This window comes from Pocillopora verrucosa, chromosome 8 (genome assembly GCF_036669915.1).
Source record: "Pocillopora verrucosa isolate sample1 chromosome 8, ASM3666991v2, whole genome shotgun sequence".
NCBI classification, from domain to species: Eukaryota; Metazoa; Cnidaria; class Anthozoa; order Scleractinia; family Pocilloporidae; genus Pocillopora; species Pocillopora verrucosa.
The window spans coordinates 21,872,477-21,898,762 of record NC_089319.1 but is presented as its reverse complement, the minus strand read 5'-3'; the positions used below and the strand labels follow the sequence as shown (position 1 = coordinate 21,898,762).

The following is a 26,286-nucleotide window of genomic DNA, read 5'->3' as shown; positions in this document are numbered from 1 at the left end:
GTGGCGCAGCTGAGCCATCAAAACAGTTTTTTTTCTTTATCATATAAAGCAAACATGTTCCATGTTGTCGTGCGTTTGTTCAGTAATAGATCACATATGGCGTCAAAATGTGGTAAGAACAAAAAGTAGCACAATACTAAGGGTAGCCGAGCGCGTCAGTGATGTTCTCACCAAATTTTGAATCTCCTGCGGCAACATTGAATCTATTTATTGGATAGAAACCAGACTGAGCATTTAGAATTCAGTAAACCAACAACGTAAAAATACTGTACAACAAACTTCTAACGCAAATGTCTGCGCAACCATTGCACTGAGAAACAAATCTAAACCAGTATATAAATTACAGAGTTAACTGTAAATTTATAGTAACCTACAAGCATTGTCCATGTAATTTAAGTTAACGAATTTATATGAAGTGTTTAAGTCTAAGTTATTTTGGTTTTCACCTCGTGACCATTAAAGCTATAGGGTATTGCAACTTTCAGTTTGTAAAAGTATCCACATGCTCTGTATTTTTAGGAGTTATTCTAAAGAATTTCTACCGACATGATTCAAAGAATTCGAAGACAAGTTTCAAGCTATAAATGCGTAGCAGTCTTATGTTATATGTCTCTAAGATACGAAATCGAACCTTTGCACTCTTTTTAAAATAATGTGCATGCGTATATCATTGAACCCAAAGAAGTGCTAAGCAGACCCATACGAGCGCGATACTGGTGTTCTGTTCGGTTTGCGTCATGCTCAAACAAAAGATTGTCATTGACTGTTTCATTACGGCAATGTTCGTAGCCCATAAGAGCTGTGATTAATTCAATTTGTAGGCTGAAGCTCTCCATATTTAATTGCCTCAAAGCGCTAGATCGAATGGCGTTTATTTTAGTGACACACAATCTCTGCTATTCTTTCCAATGAAATCCTCGCAGGTCTTTTAGAAATAATCATCGTGGTCAGAGTTTCCTTTCTCTGTACAAGCAGACGGAACATGGATTCTTTCTTCATAAAGTTCGTTTCCGCTACGAACCGAATAATGTAAGGCGGTATCGAAGAGAAGCTTACAAGACCGTCACCCGTGGAAAGGCTGAACGGACGCCAGCGTAATGATTTCCAAGTCTCTAAGCGAAGGGCATTTTGCACGGGTGGCTTTGAAACTCATAAAAGCGCCCATGTACAATTTCCAAGAGGTTGGGTGTCGTCCAAATTGCCAATGGAACGAGATTTGCTATAGCAACCAAAATGTGTCTTTTCCATCTTTTTCGCCAAACGGCCATAACTGCGATGTTCTGATAATGAGTCTCGATGGCCAATGATGCGCCGGTGAAAAACCATTCAATAACCAGTGCAACTGAGGTATGAATTGCAAATTTATGCAGCAGCTTTAAAAGTGGAATATTTTGTAAGTAAATATATTGATACAAGTACAAAACACTGTTAACAGAAACAATAGCAGTTGATTCATAAAGCATGCTTAAAATAGCGACATCAGCCATTAGTCGCTCACGCCGAGGAGTGCGGAAACTTCCCCAAGGAGCTGATTGTCTTTCTAAAATTACATGACAAACGTGATCAATGATAACCATGGTGCTTCTCTCTATGACTTCTGCAGCGCCGTGGACTATTCCAAGGATAGCTATGGATTTAAGGCTGTCAAGCTCTGCTTGCAACACTCGAAACATAACTGCTGTTCCAAAATACAACGGCGCTAACAAGACGAACGAACGTCCTGGATGAGTTATGCGCCATAACCGCTGAACGCATATTCGAGAGATCACCTTAAGAACGACCCCGATGAGAGGCGAGAAGATTGCTATAAGTAGCTTTCCTTTCCCATCTTGCCTGCTGTACATTGGGTAAATATAAGACGCTACGAAGATGCCGATTGCGAAAGGGAAACAACTTGGCGTCAGCATTTTGAAAAATAAATTCAGCCTTTTTGATAGCGAGCGAAACGCATTTGTTAAGACATAAATTTGCCAACATATACTGGAGAGGAAAAGTACGTTCAATGGAATCTTTTTTAACACAGAAAGTTTAGAATGAGATATTCCAAGAAGTTGAAGCGCCACGCGATAAAGTGTATCCAAAGAAAACAGGAGAAAAGCTGCTAAGAACAGTTTCCCCTTCAACCCCATGATCTGATATGGTCGAAAAAGTAAAAGCACACCTCCAAAGAACCACAAGTACAGGAAAACACAACTTGTGATGTCAGACAATGTTCTGATCCATTGTACTTTCTCAGGAATTGTCTCCTTGTCATGAAATTGACAGTTGTATATGGTTTGATAGCAGACGTAGGTTATCATTATATATAGGACACCGATAATAGCAGCAGTCAACAATGAAATCAAAGCACCGGTACACAGTGCTTTCCACACTGTGGAAAGAGCGGATGGTCTGAGCCGCTTCCAAGCCATTGCTCGATCTTCATCTTGTTGGCCGCCTAACGTCTCTTCATTTTCCTCTGGTGCACACGCGTTTATACATCTCACATTAAGACTTGATGAAGGAAGATAAGAAAAAGCTGTATTCCTTCTATCGCTGTATTCTTGAAATATAAACTCATCTACGGGATGATAATACCATTCTCGACCGGTGCTTTCTAAAGGATCGTAGCCAAACATCTCCGGTGTCAATACAGGTTCTTCTGGATTGTAATGCTCTGACACACCACGAGTGAAACTGAACACAATGTGACCAAACACCTCTATCAGTGTATTGCTGCTCATTATTCACCCGTCAAATGACCGACTTTAACTGCACAGTCTATAACTTAGATACAAAATGCAATCTTTCCCAATAGCTGCTATCTTTTAGGTAAATATATACTTGGAAAGTGAAAGTACATCCGTATTGAAAGTGCTTACGAGGCAAACTCAAGCTGAGTAAATTTTTGTATACCCAGCGTTTTCAGCGAACTCAGTGCACTTAATGTCCATTTTTTCCGCGTTTAATGCTCAGTCGAGTGAAAAGGGAAAAATTTCAAAACAAGGGGTACGAGTAAAACTGAACACAACGTGACCAAACACCTCTATCAGTGTATTGCTGCTCATTATTCACCCGTCAAATGACCGACTTTAACTGCACAGGTTAAAATTTAGATACAAAACGCAATCTTTCCCAATATCTGCGATCTTTTAGGTGGATATATACTTAGGAAGTGAAAGTACATCCATACTGAAAGTGCTTACGAAGCAAACTCTCAGCGTTTTCAGCGAATTTAATACAGTTAATATCCATTTTTTATGCCTTTGATGCTCAGTCGAGTGAAAAGGAATAAGTTTCAAAACAAGGGGTACGAGTAAAACTGAACACAACGTGACCAAACACCTCTATCAGTGTATTGCTGCTCATTATTCACCCGTCAAATGACCGACTTTAACTGCACAGGTTAAAATTTAGATACAAAACGCAATCTCAAACTCTCAGCGTTTTCAGCGAACTCATTGCAGTTAATATCCATTTTTTCTGCCTTTGATGCTCAGTCGAGTGAAAAGGAAAAAGTTTCGAGACAGAGTGGCTGAAAGTGGTTTAGGTCGTTCTAAACCTGTCAAATTATAACCAAACGACGAAAAAGCTACACTTGCATTGCATAGCGACAAATAGTCTGTGAGTGAGACAGCGCCTAGAATTACGTGAAGGTGCACACTTGCATACACAGGAAACATAAAATGTATTGATTGAGGATGGCGCGAGCGCAGACTTTCTCTGATTCTTTGAATGAAATGAAAGCAGGAACATGCAGTTTTTGTTTAGGCAACAGAACAAACTGGAAGAGAATAAATTTGCCCACGTTGTTAAACACGTAGTCAATTTTCAAAAGCCCTTACGGCCACTTCGCTTGGAAGCACAGCTTATGACACGAACCAACTCATAAAACAAGTAACTAAATGTTTTTGTATGTAATTGAATTGTATGGCAGTCTGTACACAGGCAGGTTTAACAACTATGACAATAACTCTTGGAAAGAATAAGTAGTGAAAAAAACATATATCTATTCATATCTTGATATTTCTGCGTCTCTGAATTCTCAAGAGCTAGATTTAAAGAGGACGACTCGTTGAAGAGAAAGTGTGTCCCCTTTTACTAGTCTTTCTATACAGTGCATGTATGGAAAACGGAAGGAGAAACTATCACGCCTCTAAACCCTGCCAAGTACTGCGGATCATTGCAAACCGTATTCATGGATAAAAGCTCGTAGAGAAGCAATTGATCGAAAGCTCATTTTCGATTCGGGTTTTTTGCCTGAGGGTTTTTCCATTAAACAGTTACACAAAAGAACTGCGTGCTCGTTGGGAAAAGGTATCGAACTGTTTAATTGCCATTGAAAATTATACAACTATTATCAAACAAATGAAGTCCTGTCATCGTGAGAGCATCTACATCTGAAAGGATGTTTTGAAATAAGTGGTTAAAGATTGTCGCGTAAGTTTCGAAAATACTGTCAACTTACTCTACGTATAATTTCATATCGAGCTAATCTCTGATGTCTCACATCCGTAGAACACGATTTTATCTACATACAGGGCACTCCAAATACACTTTCTTGAAAAGTTTAGAATGATAAATTTACTACAATTCCGGTATCTATATCTATATCTATATCGGAATTAAGTATTAGGACCTACCATTTTTTTATTAAGAAGAAAGGCGCATGCATGAGCGAATCATCCGTGTAAACGGAAAACGATGGCATTCTTGCAAGCTCTTTTTTTTAACCGTGCCAAGCAACTCGCAGGCTCGCCTGTTAGAGTTTCCTCGCTGTCTAAATGCTTTCCGTCGTCGCCTGGCGCAAATATACCTAGGATTCAGAAAAGAATGAAAGACTTCTTGCCTTCCACAAGCTGAGCGGATCAATTTTGTTTTCAATCCTTTCTGTCACGTTTCGGTGAATGCAACAAGTCAACAATCTTGAGCAATACACGCCATTAACCCAAGGAAGGCTGAAAGCCTGTCAGGATTAAGTTTTTAGAAGTTCTGCTTGCGAAGGGCATTTTTCACGGATGACCTTTATACTAATCAAAGCGCCCATCTACAACTTCCAAGAGATTTGCTGTCGTCTAGGGAGCCATTGGAACCAGATCTGCCATCGCAAACAAAATGTGTCTTTTCCATCTTTTGCGCCAAAAGGCCATAACTGCGATATTCTGAAAGCGAGCCTCGATGGCTAAGGATGCGCCGGGGAAACACCATTCAATAACCAGCAGAACTGTGGTATGTGAAAAGTCTTGGCTGGAATGACGCGGTGTTTCGTCTCGGCCAAGAGACTCATAAGATACCTTTCGTAAAGAGAACTCGTCGAGCATCACGCTCAAAGTCCCATTCGCGAAGTCAAGATGTTAGCAGTCTGGCCCTCAATCGCAGAAGGATTTGCAGCCGCGTGTTCACGAGTTACAATATATACAATGAAAAATTGTCAAACGGGAACGGTACTTTGAGCGCGATGCTCGACGGGTTCGCTTTGTATTTACGGAAGGTATCTGATGAGTCTCTTGGCCGAGACAAAACGCCGCGTCATGCCAGGTACTAATTTTGCACAAGTATTTGACAATTTTTCATTGTATAAACTGTGGTATGAACTGCAAATTCCTGAAGCAGCTTTAAAAGTGGAATGTTTTGTAAATAAGTAGACTGATATAAATACGCCGTTAACAGACATCATAGCAGTTGATTCCCATTGAACATGCCTAAAATGGTAATATCAGCATTAGTCTCTCACGGCAAGGAGTGCGTAGACTTCCCCGAGGAGCTGATTTTCTTTCAAGATCACATGACAAATATGAACCAATGAAGACCGTGGTGTTTCGTTCTACACTTGAACTTCTACCGCGCCCTGGATTACTCCAAGAACAGCAATGAATTCGAGGCTATCAAGTTCTGCCTGCATTACTTGGAACACGATCGCTGATCCAAAATACAACGGCACTAACAAGATGTACGAGTATCCCGGATGAGTAATTTTCTTCAAGCGTTGAGTGCAAAGTCGTAAGACTACCTTAAAGATAACTCCAAAGAGAGGTGAAAAGAGTGCAATAAGGAGTTTTCTATTTTCAGTTTGTTTGTTCTACATTGGATAAATAAACGATGTCATAAAGATGGCATTAAAGAAAGGATGCGGTAGGGTGTTATAAATAAAAACTCGCTCTACTCGACAGGTTCCGGAAGTGATTTGTTAAAAGATAAACTCTGCAATATATGCTAACTAGAAATATAACATAGAGAGGAATCTTCTGAATCACAAAAAACTTGGAATTAGATATTCCAAAGACTTGAAGGACAACACGATACACTGTATCCACACAGGAAAAGACAAAAGCAACTAGAATGAGTTTTCTATTCACGCCCTTTAACTGGAACGGTCGAAAAATGCTCTGTCACGCCGCTTGTGAAGCTGAATAAATCACGGGAAAAAACTCCAATCAGCAAACTTTTTCCTTTATCCGCGTTAGAGAGTCTTGAGATCTTCGATACCAAATGAACGTGTTTCGAATAAGCTACAGGTTTTTTTTGCATAATGTTTTGAAAGTGGAAATGCCAACAAAGGAGAAACAATACTCCGGCCATCTGCATGTTAGAAAAGGTATTGACTTCTTCACTTGTTCTCTGAAAATTGAAGAAAAAAAAATGAAATGCTGACGTCAATGATATAAATTTTATATATTTCTATCGTTTGAAATTTAAACAAATCCTTATAGAGAGGTACTCATTGCTATATCAGGCGTAACGTAATATTTTGTTTTCCCCGAGGTTTAGCTCATCGTTTTTTAATATCCATCACTGATTGTGGTTCTGAAAGTGGAAATACTACACCTTATTGAACAAATGAAGTACTCAGGAATCAGTTCTACGTCAGTTTTAAGCTGGGAAGGTTGTCCTTAACTTCTTCAATGACTTCAAGATACGGTCCGTAGAATCAGTCTCGTAAAATGTCTGTTCGAATCCTTTCATCTTCACGGAGCTTCACTTAAAACAGATTCCCATTTGTCCACGATTGAAAACGGTTAGAGAGTTTTTGCCAAATAGGCTCGAAAGCCAAATGATATCAAATTACCGTGACTCTTTTGCGTGGATAAAAAACTTCCTTAGCAGAAACATCGTGTCGAAAATAGGCTTTAGGTTAATATTTTGAAGCAAATTAAATACCTCTTACTGACCGAGTTAGAGATCCGTACTTAAAGCTATGCAACATTTTTTTTCTCTGGATGTATATATAGACCAAGTGCTGAAAGGCATGGACTGTCTATTTGCCGTGGAAAATTAGAAAACTATAAGCAAACGCAGACATTATTTATTAAGGAAGCGAAGTCCTGTCATCATGAAAGCACATAAAGAGATATTTTGATATATCAAGTGGTTACTTTTTGAACAAAGCTGAAAGAAATATGACTAGGGTCTTAATAGGCTCTATGAATTGTAAAATTTTGGCTATGCTGGCTCAATCAGTATTGGATATTGATGCACAATGCATAAATAAAATATTATATCTCGACATATTACCAAAGAGAGCGATCATTATTGAAAAAACCTTATGGCAGCTTATTCAGAAATAATAAATGGACATTGGGAAGCTTCAATTAAAGTTGGCCGATCGTTTTTATTTTGAATTACTTCGTAAATGTTCACTGAACATCACTAAAGCAGTGAAATCTTGTTACCCTGGAATGCAATGGAAGTTTTTAACTCCGCCCCAAGATTCCACCAACAATTCTCCTACTTACTTTATCAAGCTTTCAGCTCTGACAATTTTTTGTTGAATCAAACAAGTTCCTTCATTAACATTCTTCAAATTATTGACCGAAAGCTTATTTTCGATACGGTCTTTGCGCCAACAACCTACACAAAAGCATTAAGAGCTCATTTGGCAAATACTGTCGGGTCGTTTCAATCATCGTGGACAAATGGAAAACGATTTGCATGTAAGCACCGTGCAACGAGGAAGTAAAGTTTGGTCATACACGACAATTATCTCTTTGCCAAAGAAATCAGTATTTTTTGAGACTGGTTGTTAAAGAATAGGTCTTTGATGAAATGTTTGCCTTAAAGAAGAAAGTTCTAAAGCTAAAATTGGCGTAGATGGGATTAATATTTTATTTGTTCAATGAGGTGTAGTAATTTACTTTCAGAGCAACACTCAATCATAGCTATTAAAGAACAATTTCTTATTTTGCGCCCAATTTCAGAGAAAACAAAAGAATACGTCCTGCTTGATACAATACCGAGTGAAATGTCCATTGCTGAAATTACGTCTCACAATCTCTAGAAAAACATCAATATTTATCACTGACTAATCGTTGTCATGTCACATCTTGAATTTTCACGCAGCACAGTATAGAGTTGGATTCTTCTGGTCGACACTTGGCCTGTTTCCGCGGAACAGAAATGAAGCTTTTATACCAGATCCTCTGACAGGGCTAAATGGCTTTTGCTTTGTTAGCACTCTCACTAAAATTTCATACTTCAGAAACTTGAGCTTATTCGAAACATGTTCATTAGATGCCAAAGAGCTGAAGTATTCACTCTGACTACCTCTTTATAAGGATATATTTAAAATTCAAACGATAGAAATACATATAATTAATAATATCGAACATCAACATATTTTTCCTCAGATTTTCAGTGAACAAGTGGAGTATTGAATACTTTCGCTAACATTCAGATGGCCGAAGTATTGTTTCTGCTTTGTTAGCACTTTCACTTTAAAAACATCATAGTAAAAAACCTGCAGCTTATTCGAAACATGTTCATTCGGTATCGAAGATCCCAAGTGTTCACTCGAAGACTGTAGTGCGGATAATGAATAACAGTTTGTTGATTGAATTTTTTGCCCGTGTTTTATTCAGCTTCACACGCGGCGTGACAGAGCATTACGACCCTGATGAGCCTGAAGTGGAGATCTTTGGATATGACGATAGCTTAAGCAGTGAGGGTCGAGAGTGGAATTGTCAGCCCGTTGATAAACCTATTTATCAGGAATATTCACCGCCATCGGACGACGATTATGATCTCTTGTCAATAGGGAACTCTCGAGTTAGATGTCGGGTCATTGACACGAGCTCACCAGAGGAATATGAAGACGAACAGCAAGATGAAAATGACGAAATGGCTTGGAAGCGATTCAGACCATCCGTTCTTCGCACAGTTTGTCAATCAATGTACATCGGTGCATTAATTTCACTTTTAACACCTGCCATCATTGGCCTTTTTTACATCATGATCTGTTACGTCTCTTACGAAACGATAGGCAACTGCCAACTTCACCAAGGGGAGACAATCCCAGTTAAAATACAGTGGATCAGAACATTGTCTGACGTGATAGGTGTTGCCTTTCTTTACATGTGGTTCTTTGTCGGAATGCTTTTTCTTTTTCGACCGTATCAGTTAAAGGGCGTGAAAAGAAAACTTATTCTTGTTGCTTTTGTCTTTTTTGTATGGATACAGTGTATCGTGTTGTCCTTCAAGTCTTTGGAAAATCTCATTCCAAGCTTTCTGTGACTCAGAGGATTCCTCTTAACATTCTTTTTCTAATAAGCGCATGTTGCCAAGTTTATCCCCTAACATATCACTTCCGGAACCTGTCGAGTAGAACGAGTTTATTTATAAAATTGACTACACCAGGCTGTTTCACTTTTTTTATTGGCATCTTTATAGCATCGCTTATTTATCCAATGTACAACAAGCAAAATGAACATGGAAAACTCCTTATTGCACTCTTCTCACCTCTCTTTGGAGTTATCTTTAAGGTAATCTTACGACTTTGCACTCAACGCTTGAAGAAAATTGCTCATCCAGGATATTCGTACATCCTGTTAGTGCCGTTGTATTTTGGATCAGCGATCATGTTTCGAGTAATGCAGGCAGAACTTGAAAACATCAAACTCATCGCTGTTCTTGGAATAATCCACGGCGCGGTAGAAGTTTTAGAACGAAGCACCATGGTCTTCATTGATCATATTTGTCATGTGATGTTGAAAAGAAGATCAGCTCCATGGGGAAGTTTTCGCACTCCTCGCCGTGAGAGACTGATGGTTGATATTGTCATTTTAGGCATATTATGTGAATCAAATGCTATTGTGTGTGTTAACGGATTGTTGTACGTATACCGATTCATTTACTTACAAAACATTTCATTGTTGAAGCTGCTTCAGGAATTTGCAATTCATACGTCAGTTCCGCTGGTTATTGAATGGTTTTTAACCGGCGTTTCCTTGGCCATCGAGACTCACTTTCAGAATATGGCAGTTATGGCTGTTTGGCGCAAAAGATGGAAAAGACACATATTGGTTGCGATAACTAACCTGGTTCCACTGGCTATTTGGACGACAGCAAATCTCTGGGAAGTTGTGCGTGGGCGCTTTGACAAGTCTAAAGATCACCCTTGCAAAATGCCCTTCACCTAGAGAACTACCGAAAACTAAATGCCGGCAGTCTTTCAGCCTTTCTTGTGTCAACTGACTTGTGGTGGTGCTAGAGATTGATGACATATTACACTTACCAGTTATTATTATCCAACTGCACAAAGTAGAGTACAAATATCCTACGATATTGTTCCGTTATTTGTACAGTTGGTTATTATAAAAACCAGTCGGCTGGGCGCGCCACGCTTCTCTATCCGCTTTGCTTTTCCCGCCTTATGAGAAATGAGCAGAAAGACTTAGCAGAAAAAAATAGCAGTTGCATAGATAATGAATAACTTATTAGATGTTTTGGTGTGTAATATCGATGAGCATTTTTACTCGTTGTACTTTTGTTTTACGTGTCAGCGGTACTACACACCAAAGCGTCTGTTAAGATATATGTATTAGTACTAACATGATCCCGAGTCCAATTCGGAGTTAATAAGCACGAGTAAATTGCAAGCGAAATCATGTTATTACTTGTTAATAATGTACGTGAACAAACATCACAGAAAGTCAAGACACACAAAATTTTCAAAGCGTGCGGGCGCTGTTTGTAATGTGCACTCGTTTTATAAGGATCTTACCTTGAAGCTTTCAAGAACATCACCTTTCTTGTCGGTATAAAAAAATGCCTCATATCTCCTTTAACATGGACATGCCATGTACATACGGTCATTGAAGTACATTTATAGTTCTAAACTTTTCCAGACAGAGCATTTGGACCGGACTGTGTCTAAGTGAAATAATTTACTGTCCAGCAGTCACGCACTCAACAAGATGATTGGTAGATTGGAAAAACAGAGTTAACTCTCACGAGACTCTTCAAATCAATCTACTGAACTTCACGCTTGAGTACAAAGGCACTCAAGCACGAATTCAACGCTTCAGAGTTTTAAGATCAAAAATAATTTTTATTACGATTCACTATCAGTAAAAGCGACCTTCAATATTCCGCTAAAAATAGACGTAAACCAATCTGTTCTAAAGTTTTAAGCTATGCGCTTAATTAGATGCAATATTGGTAAACTTTTGCCCTTTAACTTGAAGTTCAACTGCTAGTGCGTAACTGAAACGTCCCATTCTTCATCCTGAGGGGTGGGGTGAGGGTTAAGAAACGAGGTTGCTTGCAATATTGACTATTATGTCTCACTTTCCAATTTTATTTACTTAATGACTGAGTGGAAGAGCCAGACGGGAGAATATTTGACTCGAGATCATGACCGAGAGCCAAACAATTTCCTGTCTTTAATATTATGTAAAAAAATTGATTAAGTAATAATTTTATCATACATTTTTTGAAACAATCTGCCAAGGAAGACACTTCTCTGTGAGTTTGCAAAAGTTTGAGAAACTCAACATAGTAACCCAATATCTGCTGCAGATATTGGGTTATCATGTCAACTTCACACGCCTATGTATAATGACTGAATTCTCTCAAACAAATCAGAGTTTTCATAGTTACTGTAATATATAATAATATTCCTTATCATTTTGTTTGTGTCAGAGAAGCATTGATAGTTTTATATTAACAGAGATTTACATCGGCGATATAAACGTTTGAACGTCCACAAAGATCAACAATTACTTTGCAAAAACTCGTTCTGTAACTATGGAATTTTACACTCGACAAAATTAAGCCAACTAAGAACTGACTTTTACATATGATCCACCTCAGGTGGTAAACAGATATCATGTTTCATTCATTTTTGAACAAGGTTTGTTCTTGTCACTTCGTAGTTTCATTTCATTAACCGTAATGAAGCAGATTCTATTTGTTTACCAAGGGTTAGACATACAATTATGTAGATATTGTTGTAAGAGTGCATTTTTTTTGCTGATGGTTTGTATTTTTTTGTTAAATATTAGATTTCGAGGTTTTCTGTGTTGTGAATATCTGTAAACATTGTTTAATTAAGAATGACAAACATGATCCAGCTGTACCTTTCATTTACCTTCCTCGTTATGCCGAGCTGGATTGTGTTGAAAGGCTCACTGTCGGCATCACTTGCATTCTCACAGTTGTTTTCTTATTGGGTTACATCAACGGCATGCTGCCTAAGGTCAGAGAACTCTCATGACTAAAACATGACATGCATTTAACAGACGGTGGTATGCAGGGATTCGTGAAAATTCGTTATGGTTTAGGCTATCAACAGTCAAGAAAACCATCACAAGAAGGACACCTTTTTAAAAAAAAAAATAGTTAAACAAATTTCGCTCTCTGCAAAAATTAGACGTACGCCGTATAAATATTGGCCGTACATATCTAAAATTAATTTAGAAAAGAATAAATGTATTTTTGCCCTTGTTGATAACCAAGGCTCGTTGCAAACCCATTTACTAGTGAGGAACTTTAAATCATGGCGTTACCAAAAATGCAACATCCGTGCCTCTCACACCCCAAAATACTTCTATCTGTGGATAATACTTCTCAACAATATATAATCAAAGTGTATTTCTGGCTCAGTGTCACGTTTGCGTAACTCACGCCAAACAAAATAAAAAAAAAACAGGAAAATTGGATTAAGTTCTATAAATTTATATAGAGATATTTATATCGTATAACTTTGAGCGTTATTTGATACCCGATACATGTAACTTCATTGCAGGTGAGCTATGTGAAAGGAGTGGACTGGTTTCTAATGACGTTATTTCTTTTTATCTTTCTGTCCCTGGTTGAGTGTGTACTGGCAGATAGACTCGCAAATGAGAAGCAAAATGAAGAAAACAAGGAGGAAGGAATACACAACAAAGGACTGGTAATGAGGTTTCCACTTTTTTTCCAATTGTGAAATTATCTCCTTTTGACCTAGAGAGACTAAACAGCCTCCCTCCTTAAAAAGATATTGCAGGGACAGTGCGTGGTTTTTTTAGATTGAGATTAATATCAGTATCTGAGAAACTGCGCAGTTACCCCTCCCCAAGTCCAACAACAGTCAACTGATAGCAAGTTAAAGTTAATGTTAGGCCAGGGGAAGGGTAGATACTGACATTGATCCGAGGTTTCAATCCCCGTATGGTCGTGACAGTGAATCAAATCGAAAAGATAATTTTTTTTAATTATTTTGTAGAACACTTCTCGATTATCCTTGAGCAAACTGGACCTACGTCATCGCAGGAGCTCCAAACCTTTGAACATATCAGGTGATTCCGTCAAATCCCTAGCTAAGGGAAGAGTTCATGTCCTACTAGTGACAGCCACAGCCCCTCATAACGACACTGGCCCGAATGACGAGACATCAGAGCTATCGCAGAAGAATGGCAGTTTCTTACAGTGTCTTGAAGGAAACCCAAAGTCACCCAGAACTAAATGTGGGATGAAAAAAAGAACTCTCCCTGAAAAAATTGATTTTGCGTGTCGAATTCTGTTTCCTCTTTCATATGCCCTGTACAATTTGGGCTACTGGTATGTTTATTTGCAGGGCATTGATATAATAACATAAGATTTTCGCCTTTAATCATAAAACTTCAAATAATCATATCTATCCCATCCTATAAATGGAGGTTGTCACATAATTCTCTAGATTTGTTGCGTGATGAATCAGGGTATGACTGCCTAAACAAGTTTTTGTTCCTGTTATTGTATAATTAGTTTTTTCTTCAAAGTTATATATCTACTCGTACTTAAATATTAAATACTTTCCCAGGAAGTACCTGAGAGGGTGGTAATTGGTGTACATAAAATCCTTTTCCTGTGTATATGCTAAGTACGTTGTAAAAAGTTATATTACGCGCGCGTTTTAATTGCCTCTTACTTATGATCTATCGGAGGACAGACGCATGGGTAACGTCACCATCAAACAGTTTTGCTTCTCTATTGTTTAGAACAAACATATACCATATTGATGTGGGTCTGTCCAGTAACAGATCACAGATTACGTCAAAATGTGGCGCAGCTGAGTCATCAAAACGGTTTGGCTTCTTTATCATATAAAGCAAACATGTTCCATGTTGTCGTGCGTTTGTTCAGTAATAGATCACATATGGCGTCAAAATGTGATAAAAACAAATTTTGAATCTCCTGCGGCAACATTGAATCTATTTATTGGATAGAAACCAGACTGAGCATTAAGAATTCAGTAAACCAACAACGTAAAAATACTGTACAACAAACTTCTAACGCAAATGTCTGTGCAACCATTATGCTGAGAAACAACCAGTATATAAATTACAGAGTTAACTGTATGTTGGATGACTTACTAATTGGTTAAGTATAGTAACCGACAAGCATTGTCCATGTAATTTTAGTTAACCAATTTACATGGAGTGTTTAAGTCTAAGTTATTTTGGTTTTCACCTCGTGACCATTAAAGCTATAGGGTATTGCAACTTTCAGTTTGTTAAGGTATCCATATGCTCTGTATTTTTATGAGTTTTTCTAAAGAATTTCTACCTACATGATTCAAAGAATTCGAAGGCAAGTTTCAAGCTATAAATGCGTAGCAGTCTTATCTTATATGTCTCTAAGATACCAAATCGAGCCTTTGCACTATTTTTCAAATAATGTGCATGCGTATGTCATTGAACCCAAACCCAAAGAGGTGCTAAGCAGACCCATACGAGCTCAAACAAAATATTGTCACTGACTGTTTCATTACGGCAATGTTCGTAGCCCATAAGAGCTGTGATTAATTCAATTTGTAGGCTGAAGCTCTCCATATTTAATTGCCTCAAAGCGCTAGATCGAATGGCGTTTATTTTAGTGACACACAATCTCTGCTATTCTTTCCAATGAAATCTTCATCCTCGCAGGTCTTTTAGAAATAATCATTGTGGTCAGAGTTTCCTTTCTCTGTACAAGCAGACGGAACATGGATTCTTTCTTCATAAAATTTCGTTTCCGCTACGAACCGAATAATATAAGGCGGTATCGAAGAGAAGCTTACAAGACCGTCACCCGTGGAAAGGCTGAACGGACGCCAGCGAAATGATTTCCAAGTCTCTAAGCGAAGGGCATTTTGCACGGGTGGCTTTGAAACTCATAAAAGCGCCCATGTACAATTTCCAAGAGGTTGGGTGTCGTCCAAATTGCCAATGGAACGAGATTTGCTATAGCAACCAAAATGTGTCTTTTCCATCTTTTTCGCCAAACGGCCATAACTGCGATGTTCTGATAACGAGTCTCGATGGCCAATGATGCGCCGGTGAAAAACCATTCAATAACCAGTGCAACTGAGGTATGAATTGCAAATTTCTGCAGCAGCTTTAAAAGTGGAATATTTTGTAAGTAAATATATTGATACAAGTACAAAACACTGTTAACAGAAACAATAGCAGTTGATTCATAAAGCATGCTTAAAATAGCGACATCAGCCATTAGTCGCTCACGCCGAGGAGTGCGGAAACTTCCCCAAGGAGCTGATTTTCTTTCTAAAATTACATAACAAACGTGATCAATGATAACCATGGTGCTTCTCTCTATGACTTCTGCAGCGCCGTGGACTATTCCAAGGATAGCTATGGATTTAAGGCTGTCAAGCTCTGCTTGCAACACTCGAAACATAACTGCTGTTCCAAAATACAACGGCGCTAACAAGACGAACGAACGTCCTGGATGAGTTATACGCCATAACCGCTGAACGCATATTCGAGAGATCGCCTTAAGAACGACCCCGATGAGAGGCGAGAAGATTGCTATAAGTAGCTTTCCTTTCCCATCTTGCTTGCTGTACATCGGGTAAATATAAGACGCTACGAAGATGCCGATTGCGAAAGGGAAAAAACTTGGCATTAGAATTTTGAAAAATAAATTCAGCCTTTTTGATAGCGAGCGAAACGCATTTGTTAAGAGATAAATTTGCCAACATATACTGGAGAGGAAAAGTACGTTCAATGGAATCTTTTTTAACACAGAAAGTTTAGAATGAGATATTTTAAGAAGTTGAAGCGCCACGCGATAAAGTGTATCCAAATAAAACAGGAGGAAAGCTACTAAGAACAGTTTCCCCTTCAACCCCATTATCTGATATGGTCGAAAAAGTAAAAGCACACCTCCAAAGAACCACAAGTACAAGAAAACACAACCTGTGATGTCAGACAATGTTCTGATCCATTGTACTTTCTCAGGAATTGTCTCCGTGTCATGAAATTGACAGTTGTATATGGTTTGATAGCAGACGTAGGTTATCATTATATATAGGACACCGAGAATAGCAGCAGTCAACAATGAAATCAAAGCACCGGTACACAGTGCTTTCCACACTGTGGAAAGAGTGGAGGGTCTGAGCCGCTTCCAAGCCATTGCTCGATCTTCATCTTGTTGGCTGCCTAACGTCTCTTCATTTTCCTCTGGTGCACACGCGTTTATACATCTCACATTAAGACTTGATGAAGGAAGATAAGAAAAAGCTGTATCCCTTCTATCGCTGTATTCTTGAAATATAAACTCATCTACGGGATGATAATACCATTCTCGACCGGTGCTTTCTAAAGGATCGTAGCCAAACGTCTCCGGTGTCAATACAGGTTCTTCTGGATTGTAATGCTCTGACACACCACGAGTGAAACTGAACACAATGTGACCAAACACCTCTATCAGTGTATTGCTGCTCATTATTCACCCGTCAAATGACCGACTTTAACTGCACAGTTTATAACTTAGATACAAAATGCAATCTTTCCCAATAGCTGCTATCTTTTAGGTAAATATATACTTGGAAAGTGAAAGTACATCCGTATTGAAAGTGCTTACGAGGCAAACTCTAGCTGAGTAAATTTTTGTATACTCAGCGTTTTCAGCGAACTCAATACAGTTAATATCCATTTTTTCTGCCTTTGATGCTCAGTCGAGTGAAAAGGAAAAAGTTTCGAAACAATGGGTACGAGTAAAACTGAACACAACGTGACCAAACACCTCTATCAGTGTATTGCTGCTCATTATTCACCCGTCAAATGACCGACTTTAACTGCACAGGTTAAAGTTTCGATACAAAACGCAATCTTTCCCAACAGCTGCGATCTTTTAGGTGGATATATACTTGGGAAGTGAAAGTACATCCATACTGAAGTGCTTACGAAGCAAACTCAAAGCGTTTTCAGCGAACTCAATACAGTTAATATCCTTTTTTTCTGCCTTTGATGCTCAGTCGAGTGAAAAGGAAAAAGTTTCGAGACAATGGGCTCTTTGCTTTTTTAATCCTAAAAGCCTCAGAGTGGCTGAAAATGGTTTCGGTCGATCTAAACCTGTCAAATTATAACCAAACGACGAAAAAGCTACACTTGCATTGCATAGCGACAAATAGTCTGTGAGTGAGACAGCGCTTAGAATTACGTGAAGGTGCACACTTGCATACACAGGAAACATAAAATGTATTGATTGAGGATGGCGCGAGCGCAGACTTTCTCTGATTCTTTGAATGAAATGAAAGCAGGAACATGCAGTTTTTGTTTAGGCAACAGAACAAACTGGAAGAGAATAAATTTGCTCACGTTGTTAAACACGTAGTCAATTTTCAAAAGCCCTTAAGGCCACTTAGCTTGGAAGCACAGCTTATGACACAAACCAACTCTTAAAATAAGTAACTAAATGTTTTTGTATGTAATTGAATTGTATGGCGGTCTGTATTTCAAGTCTGAATTTTTATAAACACAGGCAGGTTTAAAAACTATGACAATAACTCTTGGAAAAAATAAGTAGTGAAAAAAACATATATTCTATACATATAATTCTATTCATATCTTGATATTTCTGCATCTCTGAATTCTCAAGAGCTAGATTTAAAGAGGACGACTCGTTGAAGAGAAAGTGTGTCCCCTTTTACTAGTCTTTCTATACAGTGCATGTATGGAAAACAGAAGGAGAAAATATCACGCCTCTAAACCCTGCCAAGTACTGCGGATCATTGCAAACCGTATTCATGGATAAAACTGAGAGCTTTTAGACCAACAAAAGCTCGTAGAGAAGCAATTGATCGAAAGCTCATTTTCGATTCGGGTTTTTTGCCTGAGGGTTTTTCCATTAAACAGTTACACAAAAGAACTGAGTGCTCGTTAGGAAAAGGTATCGAACTGTTTAATTGCCGTGGAAAATTATAGAACTATTATCAAACAAATGAAGTCATGTCATCGTGAGAGCATCTACATCTGAAAGGATGTTTTGAAATAAGTGGTTAAAGATTGTCGCGTAAGTTTCGAAAATACTGTCAACTTACTCTACGTATAATTTCATATCGAGCTAATCTCTGATGTCTCACATCCGTAGAACACGATTTTATCTACATACAGGGCACTCCAAATACACTTTCTTGAAAAGTTTAGAATGATAAATTTACTTCAATTCCGGTATCTATATCTATATGGGAATTAAGTATTAGGACCTGCCATTTTTTTATTAAGAAGAAAGGCGCGTGCATGAGCGAATCATCCGTGTAAACGGAAAACGATGGCGTTCTTGCAAGCTCTTTTTTTTAACCGTGCCAAGCAACTCGCAGGCTCGCCTGTTAGAGTTTCCTCGCTGTCTAAATGTTTTCCGTCGTCGCCTGGCGCAAATATACCTAGGATTCAGAAAAGAATGAAAGACTTCTTGCCTTCCACAAGCTGAGCGGATCAATTTTGTTTTCAATCCTTTATGTCACGTTTCGGTGAATGCAACAAGTCAACAATCTTGAGCAATACACGCCCATTAACCCAAGGAAGGCTGAAAGCCTGCCAGGATTTAGTTTTTAGAAGTTCTGCTTGCGAAGGGCATTTTTCACGGATGACCTTTATACTCATCAAAGCGCCCACGCACAACTTCCAAGAGATTTGCTGTCGTCTAGGGAGCCACTGGAACCAGATCTGCCATCGCAAACAAAATGTGTCTTTTCCATCTTTTGCGCCAAAAAGCCATAACTGCGATATTCTGAAAGCGAATCTCGATGGCCAAGGATGCGCCAGTGAAAAACCATTCAATAACCAGTACAACTGTGGTATGTGAAAAATTCGTTGCTGGTATGACGCGGTGTTTCGTCTCGGCCAAGAGACTCATAAGATACCTTTCGTAAAGAGAACTCGTCGAGCATCGCGCTCAAAGTCCCATTCGCGAAGTCAAGATGTTAGCAGTCTGGCGCTCTATCGCAGAAGGATTTGCAGCCGCGTGTTCACGAGTTACAATATATACAATGAAAAATTGTCAAACGGGAACGGTACTTTGAGCGCGATGCTCGACGAGTTCGCTTTGTATTTACGGAAGGTATCTAATGAGTATCTTGGCCGAGACGAAACGCCGCGTCATGCCAGCCACTAATTTTTCACTAGTATTCAGTTGACAATTTTTCATTGTATAAACTGTGGTATGAACTGCAAATTCCTGAAGCAGCTTCAAAAGTGGAACGTTTTGTAAGAAAGTAGACTAATACAAATACAAGGTAATTTAGTGTTAACAACTGGGTTGAAAACGTAAATTAGCCACCGTAAAGGGTAAAAAAGCTGACGTTTCGAGCGTTAGCCCTTCGATTAGAATCTAATCGCTCTGACGAAGGGCTGACGCTCGAAACGTCAGCTTTTTTACCCTTTACGGTGGCTAATTTACGTTTTCAACCCAGTTGTTAACACTAAATTACCTGCTATACTCTCCCACCGACGCAGCACCACAGTTTCTTTAGAAACTTACCCCTTTATTTATTTGATACAAATACAAGACGCCGTTAACAGACACAATAGCAGTTGATTCACATAACATGCCTAAAATGGTAATATCAGCATTAGTCTCTCGCGGCAAGGAGTGCGTAGACTTCCCCAAGGAGCTGATTTTCTTTTCAAGAGCATATGACAAATATGAACAATGAAGTTTATGGTGTTTCGCTTCTATAACTTCTACCGCGCCCTGGATTACTCCAAGAACAGCAATGAATTTGAGGCTTCCAAGTTCTGCCTGCATTACTTGGAACATGATCGCTGATCCCAAATACAACGGCACGATGTACGAGTATCCCGGATGAGTAATTTTCTTCATGCGTTGAGCACAAAGTCGTAAGATTACCTTAAAGACAACTACAAAGAGAGGTGAAAAGAGTGCAATAAGGAGTTTTCCATGTTCAGTTTGTTTGTTGTACATTGGATAAATAAACGATGTCATAAAGACGCCAGCGGTAGGGTGTTGTCATTGTCAAGGCAACAAGAAAGAGTTTTCTTTTCCCGCCCTTTAACTGGAACGGTCGAAAAATGCTCTGTCACGTCGCGTGTGAAGTTGAATAAATCACGGGAAAAAACTTCAATCAGCAAACTATTTTTCATTATCCGCCGCGTTAGAGAGTCTTGACATCTTCGATACTGAATGAACATGTTTCGAATAAGCTACAGGTTTTTTTTGTATAATTTTTGAAAGCGGAAATGCCAACAAAGGAGAAACAATACTCCGGCCATCTGCATGTTAGCGAAAGTACTAACTATTCCATTTGTTCTCTGAAAATTGAAGAAAAAAAATTAAATGTTGACGTCAATTTTATAAATTTTAGATATTTTTATCGTTTGAATTTTAAACAAATCCTTATAGAGAGGTAGTCAGCCTTTATCTTAGTAATAGTCTCTGTACTCATTGCTATATCAGGCGTGACGTAATATTTTGTTTTCGCCGAGGGTTAGCTCAATGTTTTTTAACATTCATCACTGATTGTAACTCTAAGAGTGGAAATACTACACCTTATTGAACAAATAAAATACCTAGGAATCAGATCTACCTCAGTTTTAAGCTGAGAAGGTTGTCCTTAAGGCAAACACTTCTTCAATGACTTCAAGATACGTTCCTTTAGAATCAGTCCCGTAAAATATCTTTTGAATTCTTTCATCATCACGGAACTTCACTTAAAACAGATTCCCATTTGTCCACGATTGAGAACGGTTAGAAAGTTTTTGCCAAATAGGCTCGAAAGCCAAATGATATCAAATTACCGTGACTCTTTTGCATGGATAAAAAACTTCCTTAACAGAAACATCGTGTCAAAAATAGGCTTTCGGTTAATATTTGAAGCTAATTAAATACCTCTTACTGACCAAGTTAGAGGTCCGTACTTAAAGCTAGGGACCAAATTTTTTCTGCTTCGATTTATATATAGACCAAGGGCGAAGCTTACACAAAGGAACTGAATGCTTGTTAACTGAAAGGCATGAAACAGTTTAATTGCCGTGGAAAATTAGAAAACTATGAGAAAACGCAGACATAATTATTAAGGAAGCGAAGTCCTGTCATCATGAAAACACATAAAGAGATATTTTGATATATCTAGTGATTACTTTTTGAAAAAAACTGAAAGAAATATGATTAGGGTCTTAATAGGCTCTATGCCTTGAAAATATTAAGCTATTCTGGCTTAATCGGTATTGGATATTGATGCACATTGCAACTGAAATCAGGAAAAATAAAATATTATATCTCGACACATTACCAAAGAAAGCGATAATCATTGAAAAAAACTTATGGAAGCTTATCTAGAAATAATAAATGGACATTGGGAAGCTTCAGTTTAAGTTGACCGATCATTGTTATTTTGAATTACTTCGTAAATGTTCACTGAACATCACTGAGGGCTGAAATCTCGAAACTTCAGAACTGTCACCCTGAAATGCAATGGAGGCGTTTTTACTCCGCCCTCAAGATTCCGGCAACAATTCTCCTAACTGTCTGCTATTTTCTTCATCAAACTTTCAGCTCTGACAATTTTTTGTTGAATCAAACAAGTTCCTTTTTTAATATTCTTTAAATTATTGACAGAAAGCTTATTTTCGATAAGGTGTTTGCGCCAACAACCGACACAAAAGCACTAAGAGCTCATTTGGCAAATATTGTCGACCCATTTCAATCATCGTGGACAAATGGAAAACGATTTGCATACGTAAGCATTGTGCAATGAGGAAGTGAAGTTCCGTCATACACGAAAATTATCTCTTTGCTAAAGAAATCAGTATTTTTCGAGACTGGCTGTTAAATAAGAGGTCTTTGGTGAAATGTTTGCCCTAAAGAACAAAGTTCTTAAGTTAAAATTGGCGTAGAAGTGATTGATATTCTATATGTTCAATGAGGTGTGGTAATTTACTTTCAGAGCAACACTCAATCATGGATATTAAAGAACAATGCGCCTAATTTCAGAGAAAAAAAAGAATATGTCCCGCTTGATACAATACCGAGTAAAATGTTCATTGCTGAAATTACGTCTCACAATTTCTAGAAAAACATCAATATTTATTACTGACCAATCGTTGTCATGTTTCATCTTGAATTTTCATGCAGCACAGTATAGTGGTGGATTCTTCTGGTCGACACTTGGCCTGTTTCCGCGGAACGGAAATGAAGCCTTTATACCAGATCCTCTGACAGGGCTAAATGGCTTTTACTTTGCTCTCTCACTGAAATTTCATACTTAAAAAACTTGAGCTTATTCGAAACATGTTCATTAGATACCAACGAGCTGAAGTATTCAATCTGACTACCTCTTTATAAGGATTTGTTTAAAATTCAAACGATAGAAATACATATAATTAATAATATCGAACATCAACATATTTTTCCTCAGATTTTCAGTGAACAAGTGGAGTAGTCAATACTTTCGCTAACATTCAGATGGCCGGAGTATTGTTTCTGCTTTGTTAGCACTTTCACTTTCAAAACATCATACTAAAAATTCTGGAGCTCATTCGAAACATGTTCATTCGGTATCGAAGATTTCAAGTGTTCTCTCGAAGAATATCTAACGCGGATAATGAATGACAGTTTGTTGATTGAAGTTTTTGCCCGTGTTTTATTCAGCTTCACACGCGGCGTGACAGAGCATTACGACCCTGATGAGCCTGAAGTGGAGATCTTTGGATACGACGATAGCTTGAGCAGTGAGTGTCGAGAGTGGAATTGTCAGCCCGTTGATAAACCTATTTATCAGGAATATTCACCGCCATCGGACGAAGATTATAATCTCTTGTCAGTTGGTAATTCTCGAGTTAGATATCGGGTCATTGACGCGAGCTCACCAGAGGAAGATGAAGACGAACAGCAAGATGAAAATGACGAAATGGCTTGGAAGCGATTCAGACCATCCGTTCTTCACACAGTTTGTCAATCAATGTACATCGGTGCATTAATTTCACTTTTAACACCTGCCATCATTGGCCTTTTTTATATCATGATCTGTTACGTCTCTTACGAAACGATAGGCAACTGCCAACTTCACCAAGGGGAGACAATCCCAGTTAAAATACAGTGGATCAGAACATTGTCTGACGTGATAGGTGTTGCCTTTCTATACATGTGGTTCTTTGTCGGAATCCTTTTTCTTTTTCGACCGTATCAGTTAAAGGGCGTGAAAAGAAAACTTATTCTTGTTGCTTTTGTCTTCTATTGTATGGATACAGTGTATCGTGTTGTCCTTCAAGTCTTTGGAAAATCTCATTCCAAGCTTTCTGTGACTCAGAGGATTCCTCTTAACATTCTTTTTCTAATAAGCGCATGTTGCCAAGTTAATCCCCTAACAAATCACTTCCGGAACCTGTCGAGTAGAACGAGTTTATTTATAAAATTGACAACACCAGGCTGTTTCACTTTTTTTATTGGCATCTTTATAGCATCGCTTATTTATCCAATGTACAACAAGCAAAATGAACATGGAAAACTCCTTATTGCACTCTTCTCACCTCTCTGTGCAGTTATCTTTAAGGTAATCTTACGACTTTGCACTCAACGCTTGAAGAAAATTGTTCATCCGGGATACTCGTACGTCTTGTTAGTGCCGTTGTATTTTGGATCAGCGATCATGTTTCGAGTAATGCAGGCAGAACTTGATAACCTCAAACTCATCGCTGTTCTTGGAATAATCCACGGCGCGGTAGAAGTCCTAGAACGAAGCACCATGGTCTTCATTGATCATATTTGTCACGTGATCTTGAAAAGACAATTAGCTCCTTGGGGAACTTTTCGCACTCCTCGCCGTGAGAGACTAATGGCTGATATTACCATTTTAGGCATGTTATGTGAATCAACTGCTATTGTATCTGTTAACGGATTGTTGTAATTATATCAATTCATTTACTCACAAAACATTTCATTGTTAAAGCTGCTTCAGGAATTTGCAATTCATACGTCAGTTCCGCTGGTTATTGAATGGTTTTTCACCGGCGTATCCTTGGCCATCGAGACTCACTTTCAGAATATAGCAGTTATGGCTGTTTGGCGCAAAAGATGGAAAAGACACATATTGGTTGCGATAACTAACCTGGTTCCACTGGCTATTTGGACGACAGCAAATCTGTGGGAAGTTGTGCGTGGGCGCTTTGACAAGTCTAAAGATCACCCTTGCAAAATGCCCTTCACATAGAGAACTTCTAAAACCTAATTGCCGGTAGTCTTTCAGTCTTCCTTGTGTTAATTGACTTGTGTAGGTGCTAGAGATTGATAACATATTGCATTTACCCGTTATTATTATCCAACTTGACAAAGTAGAGTACAAATATCCATCGATATTGTTCGGTTATTTGTACAGTTGGTCATTATAAAAACTAGTCGGCTGCGCGCGCTACGCTTCTCTATCCGCTTTGCTTTTCCCGCCTTATGAGAAATGAACAAAAAGACCTGGCAGAAAAACACGCAGTTGCATGGATAATAATAAACTTATTAGATGTTTTGGTGTGCAATATCGATGAGCATTTTTACTCGTTGTACTTTTGTTTTACTTGTCAGCGGTACTACACACCAAAACGTCTGTTAAGGTATATGTTTTAGTACTAACATGATTCCGAGTCCAATTCGGAGTTAATAAGCACGAGTAAATTGCAAGAGAAATCATGTTATTATCTGTTAATAATGTATGTGAACAAACATCACAAAAAGTCAAGACACACGGAATTTTCAAAGCGTACGGGTGCTGTTTGTACACTCGTTTTCTAAGGATCTTACCATGAAGCTTTCAAGAACATCACCTTTCTTGTCGGTATAAAAAAATTCCTCATATCTCCTTTAATATAGACATACCGTGTACATACAGACATTGAGGTAAATTTATATTTTTAAACTTTTCTAGACAGTGTATTCGGACTGTACTGTGTCTAAGTGAAATAATTTACTATATTTACTAACAAGATGATTGGTAGATTGGAAAAACCAGTGTTAAATCCGGCTCACGAGACTCTTAAAATCAATCTACTGAACTTCACACTTGAGTGTAAATGCACTCAACCACGAATTCAACGCTTCAGAGTTTTAGGATCGGAAAGAATTTTTACTACGATTCGCTATCAGTAATAGTGACCTTCAATATTCCGCTAAAAATAGACTTAGACCAATCTGTTGTATGACCGAGAGCAAAACAATTTTCGCTCTCTGCAAAAATTAGACGTACACCGTATAAATATTGGCCGTACATATCTAAAATGAATTTTGAAAATAACAAATGTATTTCTGCCCTTATTGACAACCAAGGCTCGTTGTAAAACCTCCTTCTATTTACCATTGAGGAACTTTAAATCATAGCGTTACCAAAAATGCAACACCCGTATGTTACGCCGCAAAATGTAACAATTGACGCAAAATGTAACATTAACGTGAAATGTAACAACTTTTGACGCGAAATGTAACATTAACCCGAAATGTAACAACTTTTGACGCAAAATGAAACAACTTTTTAACGCGAAATGTAAAAACTTTTTGACGCAAAATGAACAAAATTTTTAACGCGAAATGTAACAAGCAAAATGTTACAGCTTTGAAATAACTGAGACTTGGACATGAGCCTTGTAGGTAAAGTGTAAATTGTCTGGTGGTTGCAAAAGCAGTTTATTTATAAAGTTTTCTTATTATGTCAAATAAACTTACAAAACGTTTTTCGATAATAGTAACTAAATCCTGAAACAGTCGAACGAATTATTGTTTAGTATATCTTTATGTACGTATGTGTGACACTGAATAGAAAGTTGGCGTTACAACATCCGGGACGTATTA

The 26,286-nt window shown here is 38.3% G+C and overlaps 2 protein-coding genes and 2 pseudogenes across 2 annotated transcripts; 2 read left to right on the top strand and 2 right to left on the bottom strand.

The window, feature by feature from the left end:
- Positions 1 to 439: 439 nt before the first annotated feature.
- Positions 440 to 2,811, bottom strand: LOC131785997 (uncharacterized). Its single transcript, XM_059102973.2, has one exon. It carries the CDS (start codon positions 2,721 to 2,723, stop codon positions 1,113 to 1,115), a length of 1,611 nt encoding a protein of 536 aa, XP_058958956.2. The 5' UTR covers positions 2,724 to 2,811; the 3' UTR covers positions 440 to 1,112.
- Positions 2,812 to 8,787: 5,976 nt separating this feature from the next.
- On the top strand, positions 8,788 to 11,448 carry LOC131788292 (uncharacterized; annotated as a pseudogene).
- Positions 11,449 to 13,901: 2,453 nt separating this feature from the next.
- On the bottom strand, positions 13,902 to 17,020 carry LOC131788281 (uncharacterized). Its single transcript, XM_059105366.2, has one exon. It carries the CDS (start codon positions 16,942 to 16,944, stop codon positions 15,334 to 15,336), a length of 1,611 nt encoding a protein of 536 aa, XP_058961349.2. The 5' UTR covers positions 16,945 to 17,020; the 3' UTR covers positions 13,902 to 15,333.
- A 6,042-nt stretch (positions 17,021 to 23,062) lies between these two features.
- On the top strand, positions 23,063 to 24,667 carry LOC131788275 (uncharacterized; annotated as a pseudogene).
- Positions 24,668 to 26,286: the final 1,619 nt, after the last annotated feature.

Excerpts from the sequence above, each read along its gene's own strand:
- LOC131785997 (XM_059102973.2), bottom strand. The coding sequence starts at position 2,723 with ATGAGCAGCAATACACTGATAGAGGTGTTTGGTCACATTGTGTTCAGT.
- LOC131788281 (XM_059105366.2), bottom strand. The coding sequence starts at position 16,944 with ATGAGCAGCAATACACTGATAGAGGTGTTTGGTCACATTGTGTTCAGT.